The 19,751-nt window shown below is 37.7% G+C and overlaps 1 protein-coding gene across 1 annotated transcript in view; it reads right to left on the bottom strand.

The window, feature by feature from the left end:
* Positions 1-7,418: 7,418 nt before the first annotated feature.
* Positions 7,419-19,751, bottom strand: part of MS4A14 (membrane spanning 4-domains A14) — a 28,289-nt gene continuing 15,956 nt past the window's right edge. The window contains exon 6 of the mRNA XM_057727128.1: positions 7,419-9,248. Coding sequence (XP_057583111.1) covers positions 7,419-9,248 — 1,830 coding nt within the window. The remainder of the gene's footprint in view (positions 9,249-19,751) is intronic.

Here is a 19,751-nt window from a genome sequence, read left to right as displayed (position 1 = left end):
AAGAGACCCACTTCAGACCTAGGCACACATACAGACGGAAAGTGAGGGGATGGAAAAAGATATTCCATGCAAATGAAAATCAAAAGAAAGCTGGAGTAGCAATACTCATATCAGATCAAATAGACTTTAAAATAAAAAATGTTACAAGCAACAAGAAAGGACATTACATAAAGATCAAGGGATCCATCCAAGAAGAGGAGATAACAATTATAAATATATATGCACCCAGAATAGGAGCACCTCAATACATAAGGCAAATGCTAATAACTATGAAAGAGGAAATGCAAGGCAGAAAAAGAGACACAGGTGTAGAGAACAAACAAATGGACACCAAGTGGGGAAAGCAGGGAGGGTTGGGGGGGAATGAATTGGGAGATTGGGACACCAAATTGTACACTCTAAATATATGCTGTTTATTGTCTGTTAACTGTATCTCAATAAAAGTTCTTAAAAAAATTAAAAAAAAAAAAGAGAATGACAGCTCTTTGCTAAGCTTAGTGGCGAATGTCAGAAGGTGATCATCTCAATTTTATCAAATGTTAAATTGATCGAGGACTGAGCTGCCAGTTTATGAAGACTGAACTCACCTCTGGTTGACCAACTCAAACTTTCCTTACTGCTGCTTCTGCCAGCATTGCCACTGCTTCAGCTTCCTGGAAACTAGGCTTTGTGTAGTGTTTGAGTCTGGAGCTAAGAGCGTGATGAGCTGCAGTATTGCCCAAGTACCATGAGAATGCATATACTGGGCAGGTTCATTTTCCTTTACCATCCCACCTTTGTCTCTTCTCACCAAATTTAGGGTAGATATAGGATAGGAGTTATTGGGCTGCGCCCCGAAGTCCTGCAGTCCTTGCAGTTGCCCAGCCACTAGACTGAAGAAAGAACCATCAATGATTTGTTGGACAGGGAATCTTACAAGTCAAAGGTCCTGGAGCAGCACCCCACCATGTACGGCTTGATGGCAGGCAGTACAGGACAGCGGTCTTTGCTACACAGGGGAGGAGGTGGCTATCAGTTAAAGGGCACATGACATCAGAAGGGCTCCTTTGTTACCAGGGAACTTGGTTACACAGCTCTTTGGGTTAGTATCCATTGCTAAGGTCTGGTGTTTCCTGTTGATAACTGAACATACTGGAACCAGTCTAGTTCCAGGGCTAGAATAGTTGTTAGCTAGGGCTCAGGCCAATCGCAAAGGTAGTTACTGATTAAACTTTCATCTTAAGAGGGGGAGGCAATCACGTGCATAAGTTAAGGGTGAAGCAGGCCCAGGTTGGGCAGGGGATGTTCAGAGAGCAAGAGAGCAGCTATCTTATGGGGCCTGACCATTCAGGAGTTAATTGTCATAGGACAAAAGTTATTGATGTGTTTGCAGAGAATTCCAGATTCTAATCCATCCCACTTGCTCATAGTTTGGCTAATCTCTTCTTGACCAGGTAGTTTCTTTACTGTGAGTTGACCTGCTCTTCTCCCCCCTGCACCCAGACTTAGCATTTGCCCCCCAAAGTTTCTGTTACTGGCTGTTCAAAAGGCAAATGGAGAACAAATAGATCTCTTGAAAATAGAAATGATAGTTGAAAAGAAAATCTCAGTAGAGGGTTTTGATAAGAATTAGAGAAAACTAACCAGAATGTAGAAGAGAAGAGCAAGAAAACAGAAAATAGAAAAGAAAATATAGTAATAATAATGATAAAATAATAATAATAATAAAATATCTAATTCAGGAGCTTCAATAACAGTGACAGAAAGAGAAGAGAGAAAAAGCAGGGGGAGAAAATAATTTAAAAACTTACATTTGAATACCAAGAAAAATTGATGAAAATAGACCCACATGAGTAAATTTCAGAACAGTTGGTACAAATGAAACATCCTTTAAGATTCCAAGAAGAAAACAAATTTAAAGTCACACATAAAGGACTAGAAATCAAAATGGCTTTGGATTTTTCAACAGCAATAGTGGAAATGAGAAGACAATTAAGCTTTAAACATTCCGAAGAATAATTATTCTAGAATCTTGTACCCAAAACAAACCATCAAACTATTCACGAGATGTAAATTAAAACATTTTCAGACAGGCACAATCTACAAATTTTATCTCCCATGTGCTCTTTTTGAAAAGGATATTGGCAACATAAAAGGATGTCCACACTCATTAATTATTAAGGAAAATGTAACTTAAGCCCACAATGAGATATCACTACCAATTTATTGGAACAGTTAAAATAGAAAAGTGATGATACCAAATGCTCACGAGGATGTGGAAAAATCGGATCTCTCATACATTGCTGGTGGGAATGTAAAAATGATAAAGCCACTCTGGAAAAGAGTTTGGAAGGCTTTTTAAAAAAAAAAAAAAAAAAGATTTATTTAATTCATTTATTTATTTATTTATTTTTGGCTGCATTGGGTCTTTGTTGCTGTGTGTGGGCTTTCTCTAGTTGTGGCTATTGGGGGCAACTCTTCATTGCTGTGTGAGGGTTTCTCAGTGCAGTGACTTCTCTTGTTGCAGAGCACAGGCCTTAGGCAAGCAGGCTTCAGTAATTGTGACGCATAGGCTCAGTAGTTGTGGCGCATGGGCTTCGTTGCCCGCAGCATGTGGGATCTTCCCGGACCAGGGCTCAAACCTGTGTCCCCTGCATTGGCAGATGGATTCCCAACCACTGCACCACCAGGGAAGCCCAAGAGTTTGGAAGGCTCTTACAAAACTTTACATGTACTTACCACACAACCCAGCAATTGTTCTCTTAGACATTTATCCCAGAGAAATGAAACTTTATGTTCACATAAAAACCTGCACATGAATGTTTCCAACAGCTTTATCATAATAGAAAACATGAAACAACCCAAGTGTCCTTCAGTAGATGAATGGTTAAACAAAATCTGGTACAACCAGACAATGGAATACTACTCAGAAATGAAAGAGAATAAACTATTGATATGCACAGCAACATGGATGGGCTTCAAGAGAATTATGCTTAGTGAAAAAACTCAATCTCGAGAGCTTAAATACTGTACGATACCACTTATGTAACATTTCTTGAAATGGCAAAACAAGACAAGGGAGAACAGATTGTGGTTGCCAGGAGACAGACAGGGTTGGTGGTGAGCTGTTACTATGAGGAGGTCATGTGAAGGAGTTGTTTTGTGGTTCAGAAACAGTTCTGTATCTCGATTGAGATGATGGTTACAAAAATATACAAATAGGAGAAAATTCTAGAGAACTAAACACAACTAAACACTCATACGCACACAAATGAATGCAGGATAAAAGATGACAAAAACTATATGAATAAGGTCTGTAGTTCAATTAACTGTAATGTACCAGTGTTGGTTTCTTGGGTCTGATCTTGTGCCTCAGCTATATAAGATGTAGCCAGTTGGGTGATGCCAAGTGAAGAGTATGTATTGAAGTATGAAACAAAATAAAGTATATGTATGTATCCATTTTATTTCTGTGTTAGAAAATTGTCCAGAAAGTTATTTGGAATAGTAAAATCAATAAATGTGTTATACTTACGTATGGAGAAATGGGGGTGGGGCACTACTGGAATGTGTGTTTTTGTTTCTTGTTTTTATTTTCATTTTTTTCATAACAAGGAGGGACAGCAAGAGAGGGAAATAAAAGAGATATGAAGCAAAAGGAGGACAATGAAAAAAAATCCCAGAATGATGGCAAAGTGATCCTGGGATGACAGCTGTGTACCAGCGATGGAGAGTGAGTAGGCTGGACATCTCCAGTAGAGGCTCCTTCAAAATGATGAAATTGATACAATTCATAATATGAAACATTGTGTTAAAAGGACTTAGAAAACTAGTGGAGAATTTGGGGTTGAAAAGCAAGAGAAAAAAAAAGAAAGAAAAAAGAAAAGCCATCATTCCTAGAAAAAAACACTGCCAGAGAAAGAAAAAATATTAAGTGGCTCAGCTCTGATGGCATATATTGTCATAAGATATAAATAGCACTTCTCTCTGCCCAGAATTATAAGCTTTACAGAGCGCATGGGGGATGGGAGATATTCATGCATGAGGTGGTTGGGGGTTAGAAAGAGTTAAATCCTGATCTTCCATAGTGAGATCATCAGTGCTTCTCCACTTTTTTCACATAAAGGCATTCATAGAAAATGATATTTGTCAGGTTCGTGGCTGAATTCAAGATATTTTGAGTTCCAAATGGGCCTACTTGTTACTCAGGATAATCTTGTATGACTAGTTGATTTTTAAACCATGTAAATATATAGCTGTGATTATTGAAACCTTAAAAAGAGACTACTTCATTTGCATGTGTGATGAGGCAAGTTTCATGAATTAGAAGGAAAAGTAGTACATCAAAATATATTGAATGGTTTTTCTTTTCCATTTATCACCCATCAGGATATGACAGGAAGAATTATGGCCCCCAAGCAAATTCCATGTCCTAATACCCAGGGCATGTGGGAATTCCTGTGAATATGATGAGATATCATACCCATGAATATGTTACCTTAAGTGGCAAAAGGAACTTTGCAGAGAAAGTTACTAAACTTACTTTACAAGAGGGAGATTATCCTGGATTATTTGAGAGGGCCCAGTGTAATCACAGGACACCTTAAAAGCAGCAGCAGAAATTTGAGAAGCACTTGACAAACCATTGCTGGTTTGACGATGGAAGGAACCACATAAGAAGAAATGCACGTGGCTTTTAGGAGTAGAGAGTGGCCCCCAGCTGACAGACGGCAAAGAAACAGGGATCTCAAACCTACAGCTTCAGGTAACTGCATTCTTCCAACAATAAATGAGCTTAGAAGAGGATCCCAGGCCTCAGAACCACAGACCCAACCAGTGCTCTGATTTTAGCTACTTGAGACCCTGAGCAAGTTCTCTAACCAGGCTTGTCCAGGACTTCTGACCTACAGAAACTAAGAGATAATAAATTTGCGATGTTTTAAACAGCTGTGTTTGTGGCAAATTTGTTACACAGCCATAGATAATACAAGGGGATAATAGTAAGGTTCTTTTCATTTTGAGCAAGATTTGAAGTTTTTTAGCCTTAGCAACTCTATTATTCAGAGTAACTTCTGTGACAATTCTGTGCTTTCCTCAGCCTAGTACCATAAACGATTTCTCTGTTAGGTCACAATCCAACTGAATGTTTAGCAATGGATTTAATCTGTGCAGCTATTTATGGACAAGGCTCAATTCGCTACAGGTCTCAGCATCTTCTGGGTCCTGAATTCTCTACATTGGATCAGTGCATGAGGAAAGAGAGATTGTGAGAATAACGCAGGAGATTTTAGGGTCAAGCCTGGAAGTGGGGAGCATCACTTCATCAACATTCCATTGGTGATAGTCACCTCCCCACTCCTTAGACGAAAAGTGGCTGTAAAGTGTAATCTGGCTGTGGGATATTCAATTTAGCCAATGAAAGTGCACTTGTGAACCACCAGTTCATTTTTCCCAAAGGATCTTGGTAATTATAGGTATAAGGTAGTAGCATCAGAAAATCAACTCTTAACAATTGTACAAAAAAAAAAAAAAAAGGCCTAAAGGATTCTAGGAGAGACATATTATAAAATAGTTAAAGAAACCCCTAGGTCGCCTTGAAGTACATCATAGATGCTCTGGCTCCCTTCAGCCTTTTGCACCTTGTCTCTATCAATAGCTGCTTCACACATTTAAAGCCCCTTATTGGCTCCTAAACACATTTGATTTTGACAACCCTAGACCCAAACTCATTGATGGGACGGTGTTAGGTATCTCAGAAAGGGGAGGTAAGGAGGAACACTCGACCAATCCAGCTGCTGGCAGAGGGGGAACCAAGCGTTTTCCCAAGTGGCGTTTCCATCTTGCTTTCACCCTAAGACTATCTTAAGCAGCAGCCCAGCCTGCCCAGCCCCAGGTGGGTAGTGGGGGAGAGGGACAGCTGGCATTCCTCCAGGAGGCAAGTGGTGACTCTCCACCCTCCACCTGCCTTAGGACTGGGTTGGATTAGAAAAATGCCCATTTTTCTTGTATCGATATAGAAACTCTTATTTTCTTCCTAAGACACTATTTTTGCAGCTGTTTGAAATTTGTATGATTTCTGTACTGCAGAGCTTACACAAAATTGAAGAATGTTAATGATCAAATTTTATTATCCTGTCTTTAGAAGATTTTTTTCCCCCAGATCTTGGTGTTAATAGACCAAAAATATTTCCAGGAAAAAAAGAAAGAAAGCACATAGCCAGTCTCTGCAGCTCTGCATGTCACTACTCTACTGCACATAACTTCACTCACCTCTAGGTGGAGGCTCCAAGCTCCCACTTGCTTTTAAAAAATGATTTATAGAATGCTTACTAGAAGGATTCTTTGTGCAGGATTCTGTAGAAGACACAGACATAACACAATCTGGGGATATTCACAAGAATATGAGAGAGCTATGAAAGTGTACATGATTTCAAAAAAGAAGGAAGTTGGAGAGATATCCCTGAAATACTTATTTTAGACTTCTTGAAATAGGAAAAGAAAAAAAACACAGAAGCCAACAAGGATGATAAATATTGGAGGGAAAAAGGCTGGTTAATATCTCCAAATGTATCAAACACACTTCAAGGAAGAAGAGGACTGAGAATGTAATTAGGCTTGGAGGATGGAGAGTAACTGATGGCTTGTGATCCCACGATTTCCTTTGATCTCTGAGGATGGAAGTATATGTCATAAGGGTTGAGAAATTAGCAGCAGTGAGTTCAGGCATATGAAGGGAGCTAGAGCTGCACTTTTAGTATATTATTCTGTCATACTTTCTACTATAACGTCTGCATCTCTTTCCTTCCCTGCCTCCTACTTCCTTGTCTCTAGGTATGTTTTATCCCCTCCCTGTACACCACATTCTGTACTCATTGCCACATTCTGCCTCATTGATTGAACAGCTTAAAGCAGGTATCCTCAACACAGATTTGGGGTTCCGGGGGTTAGAGGAAGTAAACTGGGTGATTGGAAACAGCAAAACAGGGTAACGATGGGATTGATTTTTATTGCCTGCCAACTCTTTTGGTCCTTGAGCCCTTAGAGAGCCTGCATGGACTTCTCCTTGGTTGACTTACTGAGCCTCTATAATACGCAGAGGAGAAGGCAAAAATTATTAGTGCCACAGAAAAGTAAATCCATTAAATATTAAGCAGTAAGATGAATTGGTGATCGTAAATTGAAGCACTAACATTGATACAAAGAGTTTAAATGTGAATTATTTCTTCACCCCCAGAAAGTTCTGTTATAATGTTAATATTTGTTGTCATTTTTTTATAATTAAGGACACATCCTTTGAGTGTTCTGCGTGCCCTTTGTTTTCTAGTGAGTGAATAGGTAGCAACTACACCTGAGAACATAGGTTGGAGGAGACTATATTGTTTGTCCTTAATTTGGTTCCAAAATTGGGAGTGGTGCAGTATTGGGGCAGATTCTGCACGTTAGTCAGAGTCTTCAGATTGCTGTGTTTCTTTTGGATCACAGGAGGTAGAAGTTAAGGATGGATCTTCTTTGGATGCAGTTGAGCAGGTTGAAGTGTTTTGTTGCACATCTTGTTCTGAATTTATATTGGACATACAGGTGAGACGTGTGTCTTGTACTGAGCTTTGGTAGGAGGAACAGTTAAAATCTGGCTTCATGTCTTCTGACTGCATGTCACTTGGGGTTTGGCTTCCACAATTCATGTCCTCTGGTTTGATGTCCCTTGTTCGCACAGCATCCGTTTCCATATCTTCTTTTTGGATTCCAGAGGATTGAAGGTCTTGTTGGTCTCTCTCTTGGTGCTGACTGTCTTGTTGTAGAACGCCTTGTAATTGTTCATCTAGGTGAGGTGGAATTACGGCATGCAAAGTCTGGGTTTCTTGGAATAGAGATTTCTGCTTTCGGGATTCTTTCACTTGTAGATCTTGGGTTTGCCAGGTGTGGGATTCCCAATTTTGGGAATGCTGCATTTCAAATTGCCATTCTTGTGTTTTCCATTCTTTGTTTTTCCAGTCTTGAATTCTCCATCCTTGGGATTGTTGGCCTAAGCTTTGTGCTTTCCAGTCTGGAGATTGCCAGTCGTGGTACTCCTGGATTTGGGATTGCAAACCTTGGTATAGCTGCTTTGGGTGTTTCTCCTCTTGGACCTGCAGGTCTTCAGCTTGCTGATCTGTGAGTTGCAGTATGCTTTGATTAACTTGGATTTGCTTATCCACGTAGTGCCTCTTTTGGGATAGCCAGCTTTTGGTGTGCTTGTCTAGGGATTTCTTCCTTGGGGATTGTTGGTCTTGGATTTGCAGGTCAAGGGGTTTCTGTTTTAGACACGGACAGCCTTTGCTTTGCTGTTGTTGAGAATGCTGCTTTGATGGTTTCCTGCCACGGAGTTCCTCCTCAGATTTCCATTCTTCGGTCAGTAACATGACTTCTGATTTAATGTCTTGATATGATAAATGTATAGCTTTCTGTTCTTGAGATTGGATGTTTTGTAGTTGAAGATCTAGAGATCGTTGATCTAGGTGTTGTATATTAGAGGACTGCACAGCAAGTAATGTTGTGGCCTCAAATGGTATAGCATTTACAGGCAGAACTTGCCTTTGGGAAGAGATATCTTGGGCAGGCATGTCTGGGGATGGTAGGTATTGAGATAGCAGGTCTTGGGATTCTGTATTTTGGGATGGCATGTCTTTGGATGTCAGTTCATGAGACTTTGTGACATGAGATGTTGGGCCTTCAGACAACAGGGCTTGTTCTAGCAGAGTTTGGACTGGCAGATCTTGGAATGACAAGTCTTGGGGTGGTAAAGCTTGGAGATTTTTTACAGAATAAGATGGAAAAACTTGGAGTGGTGAGACTTGAGCCTGCAGCAATTGGGTTTCCTTTTCTGGGGATTGTATGATAGCATCTTGTAGGTCTTCATCATTTAGTTGTTCAATGTCCGTAATAATTTCTGAGGGCTTTTTCTCTACCATGGGAGGCAAAGGTTTCAACTCCAATTCTTCTTCAGAAAGGTTTAAATCTGGAGGGATGTAGTTCTGTTGTTCATCTGCCACAAATAGAGAAGGTGTGTAGTAACTATTGCTGCGTCTCCTGCCTGCACATTGGAAAGTTAAAGGATTTTTTGTGACTCTTAGCTTGAAGAAAGTATAGCCTCCAAAGAAAACAGGTTTTATGTTTGTTATTGAATCATCACTTGCAGATTCTTCTTGAAGCTCAAACTGTATTACAGCATTTTCTTTTGGGACAGATAGTTCACTATCTTGAGTAACATCCGAAGGCAAGAAAAACACAATCTATAAAACCAAGGGGTGGGGGAAACATTAATAGAACAGAGTCATCTTTGATGTTAATTTCTTCTTGTATTCCCAAATTATTTTTCCTCTCTGCCTTAAGATAGTATATAGGAAATAACATCTACAGAAAACAAATACCAGGACTACCTTTACCATCAATTCATTGGCTTTATTATGCATAAGTCATTACCCTCTATTTTCTCAAATATTGAATAGGGGAATTTATTAAGATTGTCTGAAATATTATTCCCATACTTGACACAAAGCTTCTAAGACATTTTAAATTATTTAGTCAATATTCATATATTCAGGTTTATAATGATTTACTTATCACCTACTAGATGAACTAGTGGCCAGAGATCAAATATAGTTAGATGTGGGTTTTGCCCATAAGGTGCTCGCAATTATAGGTAGGCCAAGATATAAACAGATAACAATACAGTTCAGCAAATATAAACATTATAGAAATAGGTACTGTGTGCTTCATAGGAATGTAGAAGATGACCTAATTCTGAGACAGCTAGGAAATAATTCACAGAAGAGATATTCGATCTGTGCCTTGATGGATGAGCAGAAATCCCTCAGGTAGAAAGGTAAGATGAAGTAAGAAAGGAGCCAAAATCCAGGTAGAGGAAACGGTGGGTTCAGAGACACAAGGTTGTGATGCAGCACAGCGTGATGGCAGGTGATAAGCAGTTAGATATTTTTAGATGGTAGGTAGGTCCTATAAACTGAATGTATCCTTTCAGAGCCATTATGTTGAAACCTCATCTCCAGTGGGAAGGTATTTAGAGTCAGAATCTTTGGGAGGTGATTAGATGATGAGTATGGAACCCTTGTAAATGGAAATAGTGCCCTTATAAAAGGGACCCCAAAGAACTCCCTGGTTTGTCCCTTCCTCCATGCAAGGACACCATGAAAAGACTGACATCTAGGAACCAGGAAGTAGGTCCTCACCAGACCCAGAATCTGCCAGCACCCTAATCTTGGACTTCCCAGTTTCCAGAACTGTAGGTAAGTTCTTGTCATTTAAGCTACCCAGTCTTTAGCATAGCAACCCAGCTGGACCAAGACAAAATTGTTACCAAGAAGTGGGCGTGCTGCTGTAACAAATACCTAAAGATGTAGAAGCAGATTTGGAACTGGGTAATGATAGAAGCTGAAAGAGTTTTGAGGTACATGCTAGAAAAAGCTTATATTGCTGTGAATGAACCATTAGGGGCAATTCTGGCGAGAGCCCAGGAAGAGAAAAGGAGAGCTGAGGAGAAAGCCTCAATCCTTTTAGAGTAAGTAATCCTGAACAAAATGTTGGTAGAAATATGGATGATAAAGGTCATTCTGATGAGGTCTCAGACAGAAATGAGGAAAATGTTATTGGAAACTAGAGGAAGGTGATCTTGGTATAAAGTGGCTGAGAACTTGGCTGAATTGTGTTTGTGTTCTAGTATTTTGTGGAAGCAATGAAATTTAGCTGAAGCTGTTTCTAAGTGAAGTGTTGAAAGTGAGGCTTGGCTTCTACTGACAGCTTATAGTAAAACATGAGAAGGGGAAAATGACTTAAAGATGGAATTGTTAAGCCAAAAGGAAGCAGGACTTTATGGTTTGGAAAATTCTCAGTCTATTGCAAAAAAAAGAGAGAGAGAGAACATTTGAGAGCAGATCAAGTGACTGGTTTGATAAGGAAATCATTACGGATCAGCCATCTCAACAGTAACCAGAAGCTATTCTCCAAGACAATGGAAGAATGACCCCCAAAGTAATTCAGAGATCATCAGGGCTGCCACTCCTACTACAGGCCATGAGGGCCAGGGCCCCTGAAGAAGAATGGTTTCAAAGGATGGGACCACCTCTCTGGTTCAAGCAGAGCCAAGTTGCCCCCATCCAGTGCCTCAGGGGTGGGGCCACGACAGACAGCCGTTACAGGCACTGCGCCCAGCAGAGCCATAGGAACCTGGCTACCTCCGCCTAGATTTCAAAGCACGGAACCACCTGACAAGGCCACCGGCTCAGGACCCCAGACCATTAGAGCCACAGGCATGGGACTGCAGCCCAGGAGAGCCACAGAGCCCAGGCAGAGAGTTACGACGGGGTCTTCCTGCTGAGCTGTGGGGGTGATATCCTCCCAGTGTGCTTGGAAGACAGCGTCGAGCCAAAGAGGATCATTCTCGAGCCTCAAGGTTTAAGTTGTTTGCCCTGTCAGGTTTTGGATTTACTTGAGACCTATCCTTTCTTCTTTCCCATTTCTCCCTTTAGGAATGGGATGTCTATCCAATGCCTATTCCATCATTGTAGTTTGGAAGTTTGGTTTCATAACATGTTTGGTTTCACAGGTTCACAGCTGGAGGGAATTTCCCTCAGGTTGAATTGAGTCTAAGTCTTACTCATATTTAATTTAGATGGTATTTAGCTGAGACTTTGGACTTAGATTTTAAAGTTGATGCCGAAACAAGGTAGAACTTTTGGGGGCTATTGGGATGGAAAGGGTCTACTTTTCATGTGAGAAACACAAGAATTTGGGAGGGGGCAAGGATGGAATGCTATAGACGGAATGCATTCCTCCCCCACCCTAAATTCGTATGTTGAAAATTAATCCCCAATGTGATTGTATCTGGAGGTGTGGACTTTGGGGGTGATTATATCATTAAGATGATGCCATCATGAATGGGGTTAATGATCTTATAAAAGAGACTCCAGAGAGCTCCCTGGCCCCTTCCACCATTTAAGGACACAGTGAGAAGGTGGCCATCTATAAACCAGGACGTGAGCTCTCACCAGACTCTGAATCTACTGGAGCCTTGATCTTGGACTTCCCAGCCTCCAGAACTCTGAGAAATAAATATTTGTTGCTTAAGCCACCCACTCTGTGGTATTTTTTTTTAAATTTTTATTGGAGTATAGTTGCTTTACAATGTTGTATTAGTTTCTACTGTACAGCAAAGTGAATCGGCTATACGTATACATATATCCCCTCTTTTTTGGATTTCCTTCCCACTTAGGTCACCACAGTGCATTGAGTAGCGTTCCCTGTGCTATACAGTAGGTTCTCATTAGTTACCTATTTTATACATAGTATCAGTAGTGTATATATGTCAATACCAGTCTCCCAATTCATCCCCCTCTTTCCTCCTTGCTACCCATACACTTGTTCTCTACGTCTGTGTATTTCTGCTTTGTAAATAAGATCATCTATACCAATTTTTTTCAGATTCCACATATATGTGTTAATATACGATATTTTTTTCTCTTTCTGTCTTACTTCACTCTGTATGACAGTCTCTAAGTCCATTCATGTCTCTACAAATGACCCGATTTTGTTCCTTTTTATGGCTGAGTAATATTCCATTGTATATATGTACCACATCTTCTTTATCCATTCCTCTGTTGATGGACATTTAGTTTGCTTCTGTGTCCTGGCTATTGTAAATAGTGGTGCAATGATGGACTAAGACACTAGGCTAGGAAATTTGAGCTTTCCATTACAAATGAGATCTACTGGAGTTTTTTAAACAGCTAAGTGACAGCATCTGATGCAACATTTAGCCAGTGCTTCCCATTCCTTACAATATTTTTTTGAGAGGGGTTTTCATTACAGAACAATCTGCTGGTTTTTGTCAGCCTGTGCCCTTTCTGAGGTCATTCATAGAGTAAGAATAGACTACTGTGCTTATTTGATGAAGTGATTGGAACTCTGATTAGACGACCTAATTATGGTTACCCAGTGGATTGATGGCAGGCCAAAAATGAGAATCTCCACATTCTCACATTGTCATTCCCCACCCTTCTAATTTATTTCCACACCTATATTTCATCCTTATTGGAAGGGCTGTTTATGTGAGGATAAATGGTACTTTAGGGGAGATGTCTGCATTTTTACTCACTCCCAAACTTCCATTTCATTTGAATTACAATTTATTCATTTGCTAAAAGAGAGGTTTGGAGGCATGAACTGTAGTTTCTCTAACTTTATTCAAGCTTTTAAGTGCTATGATTTTAAATTTACTCCTCCCTAATAACCAAGAGATTACCAAGTGCTAGCTAAGGCTCCAAAGCCATGTCAAGTAATTGTTATAACATCCCTAGTGGTTATTATCCTTGTTTTACCACCAAAAGAACAGAGGTTCAGAGAGATGGTAAGTAATCCAACCAGTGTTGTAGAGCTGTTAACGTGTGAACTTAGGACTCACACACTGCAGTAGAATTATAGGTCTTGTGCTTTCCTATCAAATCTAATCTCTAACCTATGCTTCCTTGTAATAACTGCTTCAGTTATACCTTACTCTGGGGTGGTTAGGACTGAAGACTATATGAAATAATGCTTTTAGGCACAGTGATGGGCACAGGAAATATTAAGAGTTCACTTTCCCTTTCCTCTTCTTGAGATCGGGGTGCATATTACATAGTGTCTTTAAATCCTCTGTTGCACTTTACACACTGTTGTGCCATTTAAAAGGTCTGTTCATGGAATTAAATTGGATAGTTATTCAGTGTGAGTAATTTGTTTTAATATTGCTTCTAAGGAATTTCCCATAGAGTCTTGTACTCTTCTGTATTTGTATCAAGAAAAGAGCAATGCACCAGACACCTGGGCTCAGATAATATAACAAAAATGTTAAGTATGAGTTGAAACATTACATTTATGCCCATTTATGATAAAAAAAATTCTCTGCAAACTAGGACAAATTTAGTTTATGAAAAAACCTATACAGCAAAAACAGGCATGACAGTGTAAAGCAATTATACTCCAATAAAGAGCTTTAAAAAATCAGGTAAAATAAAAACAAAAATCAAAGGAGGAAACAGAGATATGTGGATGTCAAGTTATGCTAATTGTATCATCATTCATAGTATTCAATAAGTCATTACTGAGTAAATAAGAACTAAAATTATGTCATAAAGTAATGGTAATAAAGGTACTTACCTGAGGAACTAAAATAAGACTGCAAAAATTCTAGAGTATCAAAAGAATAAATAAATGAAGCCAAATAAAAAAAAATAAGTTTATACTTATTTCCATCTATAAAGACTAACTGTGGAATGATAAGGAACCAATAAGTTCAGGGGAATGGAAAATGTTAGCAAGATTAAAATATGATGAATAAAAATAATTCAATAAAAATTGTGCCATAAAAAAAAAAGCCTATAGGTAACATCATATTTCAGGGTAAACTACAAAACTTTTTTACCCTAAAATTGGGAACAAGGAAAGGTTGGGTTATGCTCAGCATTTTTAAAAAAGAAACATTGTATGGGAGACTCTCCACACTGCAATAAGTCAAGAAAAATAAGGCATAAAATTTGTAAATAAAATTGTCTTTACTGGTAAAATAGTTGTTTACCTAGAAAATTCTAGGAAATCAGTAAAAAAGCTACTAGAGTTAAGTTTAGTAATGTCACAGTATACCAATATATAAAAATAAACTGCATTTCTATTTCTAGGAACAGACACATGGAAAGTAGAATTTTAAAATGCCAAGTACAATAGCAAGAAAAAAACATGAAGTCCTTAGGAATAAATTTAACAAAATATGCACAAGACCTGTACACTAAAAACTACAAAATATTGCTGAGAGAAATGAAAGGAGATGTAAGAAAATGTAAACATATTCTATGGACTTGGATAAGAAGACTAAATATTGCTAATAAATAAATTTTTTCTAAAATTGTTTATAAGTTCAATGCAACTCCAATCAAAATTCCAGTAAGACTTTTGTAGGAACTGATACATAGATTCTAAAACACGTATGGAAATCCATAGGACCTAGAAGAGCCGAAAACTGTTTTGGAAAAGAACAAAGAAAATTTACACTACTTGGTTTTAAGAATTACTCTAGAGGAACCACAGGGAAGAAATCAGAATAGGAAGCTCCTGGAATCTGTCTATTCATTTATACAGTAATCTGAAGTAAATTTTTGAAACCCTGGAATTTATTTGAGCACTTGCAGCTTCCAAAGGACGTTTCAGTGGTAAATTGACAAGTTATATCAGTCCATTTCAGCCTTCAGAATAGTAGTGACCATGCATCTCTCACTTCCAGCCCCTGGCAGGCAGCTGGGACATGGCAGTCCATGTTCCTGGTGTGACTTGCTGGAGTCAGGATGGGTAACAAAGACCTTGTCTTCCAAATATCAGGTTTCTGTATTCTAATTGCACATGGATGCTTCTAATCACTGAGGTGCAAGCACAGAGGCTGGATGCCATTGTTTCAATCTGTACTAGCTGAAGCAGCTTTGAGGGGAACTGTGCCAATCTTGAACTGTTTTTTGTTTTTGTTTGATATTCAAAAAGAAAACTGTGTTTCTGTGAGAATGTAGAAGCCCACCATACATGCCCAGGCAAAGATGCAGGCTCAGAAAATAGCTGAAAAGCCCTGAAGCTTTCATCTCGGGCTGTTCTCTGGCACAGAGATGCTCTACAACGATAAAAACAGGCAAACAACCCCCCTGCCCCAACAAACCCCGAAGGAAAAGGGAGAATCTGATTTCCAGAGTTAGCACATGATAACATTCAAATGTCCAGTTTTCAACAAAATAGATTTGTTTTGGTCTACAAAGGTCTACAGAGAAACAGAAAAAGATGGATCATTCTATGAAACAAAATAAATGAGCAGAAATTGTACCTGAGGAAGCCCAGACTTCAGATATACTAGATGAAGATTTTAAAACAACTCTATTAAAGAAACCAAAAGAGCTAAAGGAAGCAAACATAGGAAAATGATGTATGAACAAAATGAGGATATAAATAGGTATAAATTATAAAACAGAGCCCCAAATAATTTCTGGGCTGAGAAATTTAATAAAATACACACCAGAGGGTTCAAAAGCTGATTTGAGCAGGCAGAAGAAATAACCAATGAACTTGAAGATAGGACAATTGAAATTATTGAGTTTGAGGAACAAAAAGAGAAAACAATTAAGAAAAGTGAACAAAGCCTAAGGGACCTGTGAGCTACAAACAAGCAGACCAAAACATGCATTTTTGGGATCTCAGAAGGAAAAGAGAGACGGGCAAAAAAAACAAAAAAAGAAAAAAAAAGAATATTTAAAGAAATAATGACTGAAAACTTCCCAAATTTGGTGAAAAATACTCATCTGCAAATCTAAGACGCTCAATGAACTTCAAGTAGGATGACTTCAAAGGGACCCACATCAAGGCACATTATAATTAAACTGTTGAAAGCCAAAGACTAAGAGTCTTGAAAACAGCAAAAGTGCCTCATCACATACAAGGAATCCTCAATTAGATTGTTAGTTAATTTCTTATCAGAAACCTGATAGGCCAGAAGACAGTGAGGTTATATATTCAAAGTGCTTACAGAGATTCTATATCTGGCAAATTGTCTGCCAAAAATAAGGGAGAAATGAAAACATTCCAAGATAAAAAAAGCTGAGGGAGTTAGTTATCATTAGACCTGCTCTGCAAGAAATGCTAAAGGAATTCTTGAAAGAAGCTAAAAGTAACTTGAAGATATATGAAGAAATAAAGATCTCCAGTAAAGGTAAATACATGCACCATTAGAAAAAGCTAGTATTATAATTTTGGTTTATAATTCCATTTTTTATTTTCTACATTATTTAAAAGACAAATGCATGAAAAAATTATTTAACCTATGTAAGTGTACATACAGTGTATAAAGATATAATTTGTGCCATCAAAAACAGAGAGGGGTGGAACTATATAGAAGCAGAGTTTTTGTATTCTATTGAAGTTGAGTTGGTATAAATTTAAGTTAGATTGTTATAACTTTAAATGCGTGTTAAATGTAACCCCATGGTAATTACAAAGAAAACCTATGTAGAAAACACACAAAAGAAAATAAGAAAGGAATCAAAATGTTTCACTATAGAAAATCAAACACAAAAGAAGGCTGTAATGGGGGAAATGAGGGACAAAAGCTATAAGGCACGCAGAAAACAAATAGCCCAATGACAGAAGTTAAACTTTATAAGTGTTTACTTTAAATGTAATGTATTAAACTCTACAATCAAAAGGCAGAGAAACATGATCCAACTATATACTGTGTACAAGAGACTCATTTTGGATCCCAAAGCACAAATAGGTTGAAAGTGAAATTACTGAAAAAAACTATTTCATGCAAACAGTAACCAAAGACAGCTGGAGGAGGGTCTACACTAATACCAGATAAACTTTCAATTTAAAAAGGCTATGGGAGACAAAGAAGGACTTTATATATTAATAAAAGTTTCAATAGAGTATGAGGATATGACAACTGTAAACTACTGCACATCTAATAAAAAACCCTCAAAATATATGAAGCAAATTGACAGAGTTGAAGGGAGAAATAGTTCTGTAATAATAGGTGGAGACTTCACTACCTCACTTTCAAAATGGATAGAAGAATCAGACCGATGATAAGTAAAGAAATAGAGGACTTGAACAACAAAGTAAGTCATTTAGACTTAACAGACATAGACTGAACACTCCAACAGCAGCGGAATATACTTTCTTCTTAAGTGCACATGGGCCATTCCCCAGGATAGCGCACATATTATGCCACAAAACAAGTCTTGATATGTTTAAAAGATAAATATACAAAGTATCTTTTCTGACCACAACTGGACAAAGTTTGAAATTAATAATAGAAGGAAAACTGGAAATTTCACAAATATGTGGAAATTAAACAGCACATTCTTAAATAACTAATGAATCAAAGAAAAAATCACAAAAGAAATTAGAAAATGTCTTTGATATGAAGGATAGAAAATACTCTGATATGAAGAAAAACAAAAACACAATATACCAAAATTTAAGTGATACAGAAAAAGCAGTGTGAAAAGGGAAATTTATAGATGTAAAAGCCTACATTAGAAAAGAAGATCTCAATCACCAACCTAATAACTTCATACTATAAGAAGTTAGGACAAGAACAAACTACCCAAAGCTTGCATAAGGAAGAAAACAATAAAGACTAGAGATAAACAAAATGGGGACTAGAAAAACAATAGAGAAACTCAAGGAAACCAAATGTTTGTTCTTTGAAAAGATCAACAGACCTTTAACTAGTATGAAAAAGAAAAAAATAAAGAAGATTCAAATAACTGAAATAAGAAATGAAAGTGAGGACATTACTACATTATTACAGTGATAAAAAGGATAAGAGGAATAAGAAGAATAGTATGCCAATAAATTAGATACCCTACAAGAAATGGACAAATTCCTTGAAACACACGGATTACCTATGACTCAAAAAGAAATAGGAAATCTCAACAGATGTATGACAAGTAGAGAGACGGAGGCAGTAATTAAAAAAATCTCTCAGCAACAAAAAAATTCTGAACCAGATAGAATCACTGGTGAATGATCAAAAATTTAAAGAATAGTATTATTCTCTCTTTCACAATATTGAAGAGAAGGGGAAAACTTCCTAATTCATTCTATGAGATTGACATTACCCTGAAACCAAAGCCAGATGAAGACATCACAAGAATAGAAAATTACAGACTAATATCTCATGAATGTGGATGCAAAAATTCTCAACAAAATATTAATAAATCAATTCTAATAGTATATCAGAAGGATTGTTCATCATGACCAAGTGAGATTTATGCCCCCAACATGATTGGTCAGTATAAGGAAATCAATAAATATGATACATCACATTAATATAATGTAAGGGAAAACACACATGATCATCTCACTTGGAGCAGAAAAGACATTTGACAAAATCCAATACCTTTCCATGATAAAAAAATATCAGAAAATCAGGCATAGAGAAAAAAATTCCTCAACATGACAAAGGATATTTATGAAAAATCCACAGCTAACATCATGCTGAATGGTGAATGACTAAAACCTTTCCCCCAAGATCAGGAACAAGACAAGAATGCCTCCTTTCACCATTACTTAACATGGTACTGGAAGTTCTAGTCAGTACTGTTACACAAGAAAAAGAAATAAAATTCATCCAAATTAGAAATGAACAGGTAAAACCATCTCTATTCACAGATGTCATAATCCTATATGTAGACCATCACAAAGAATCCACATGAAAGCTAGTAAAGCTAATAAATGAATTCAGCAAGGTGCAAGGTATAAGATTAACACAAAACAATCAGTTGTGCTTCTGTATGCCAGCAATGAGCATTCTGAAAAGAAAATTCAGAAAGCAATTCCATTTACAATAGCATCTAAAAGAATTAAATACTTAGGAATAAATATAACCAAGGAGGTGAAAAATTTCTGTGCTAAAAACTGCAAAATACCACTGAAAATGATTAAAGAAGGTCTAAATACATGAAAGGCATCCCATATTCATCATATGAACACAACATTGTTATAATGTCAATACTACCCAAAGTAATATACAGATTCAACACAATTCCTATTACAATTTCAACAGAATTCTTCTTAGAAATGGAAAACCAATTTTCATATTCATATGGAATTTCAAGGGGTCCTGAATAGCCAAAAAAATCTTAGAAAAGAATGAAGTTGGAAGAATCACACTTCCCAACTTTGAAACTTACTGCAAAGATGCATTTTTT

This window comes from Hippopotamus amphibius, chromosome 3, assembly GCF_030028045.1.
Source record: "Hippopotamus amphibius kiboko isolate mHipAmp2 chromosome 3, mHipAmp2.hap2, whole genome shotgun sequence".
NCBI lineage: Eukaryota > Metazoa > Chordata > Mammalia > Artiodactyla > Hippopotamidae > Hippopotamus > Hippopotamus amphibius.
The sequence above is the reverse complement of the archived record's forward strand: the minus strand, read 5'-3'. Positions and strand labels throughout refer to the sequence as shown.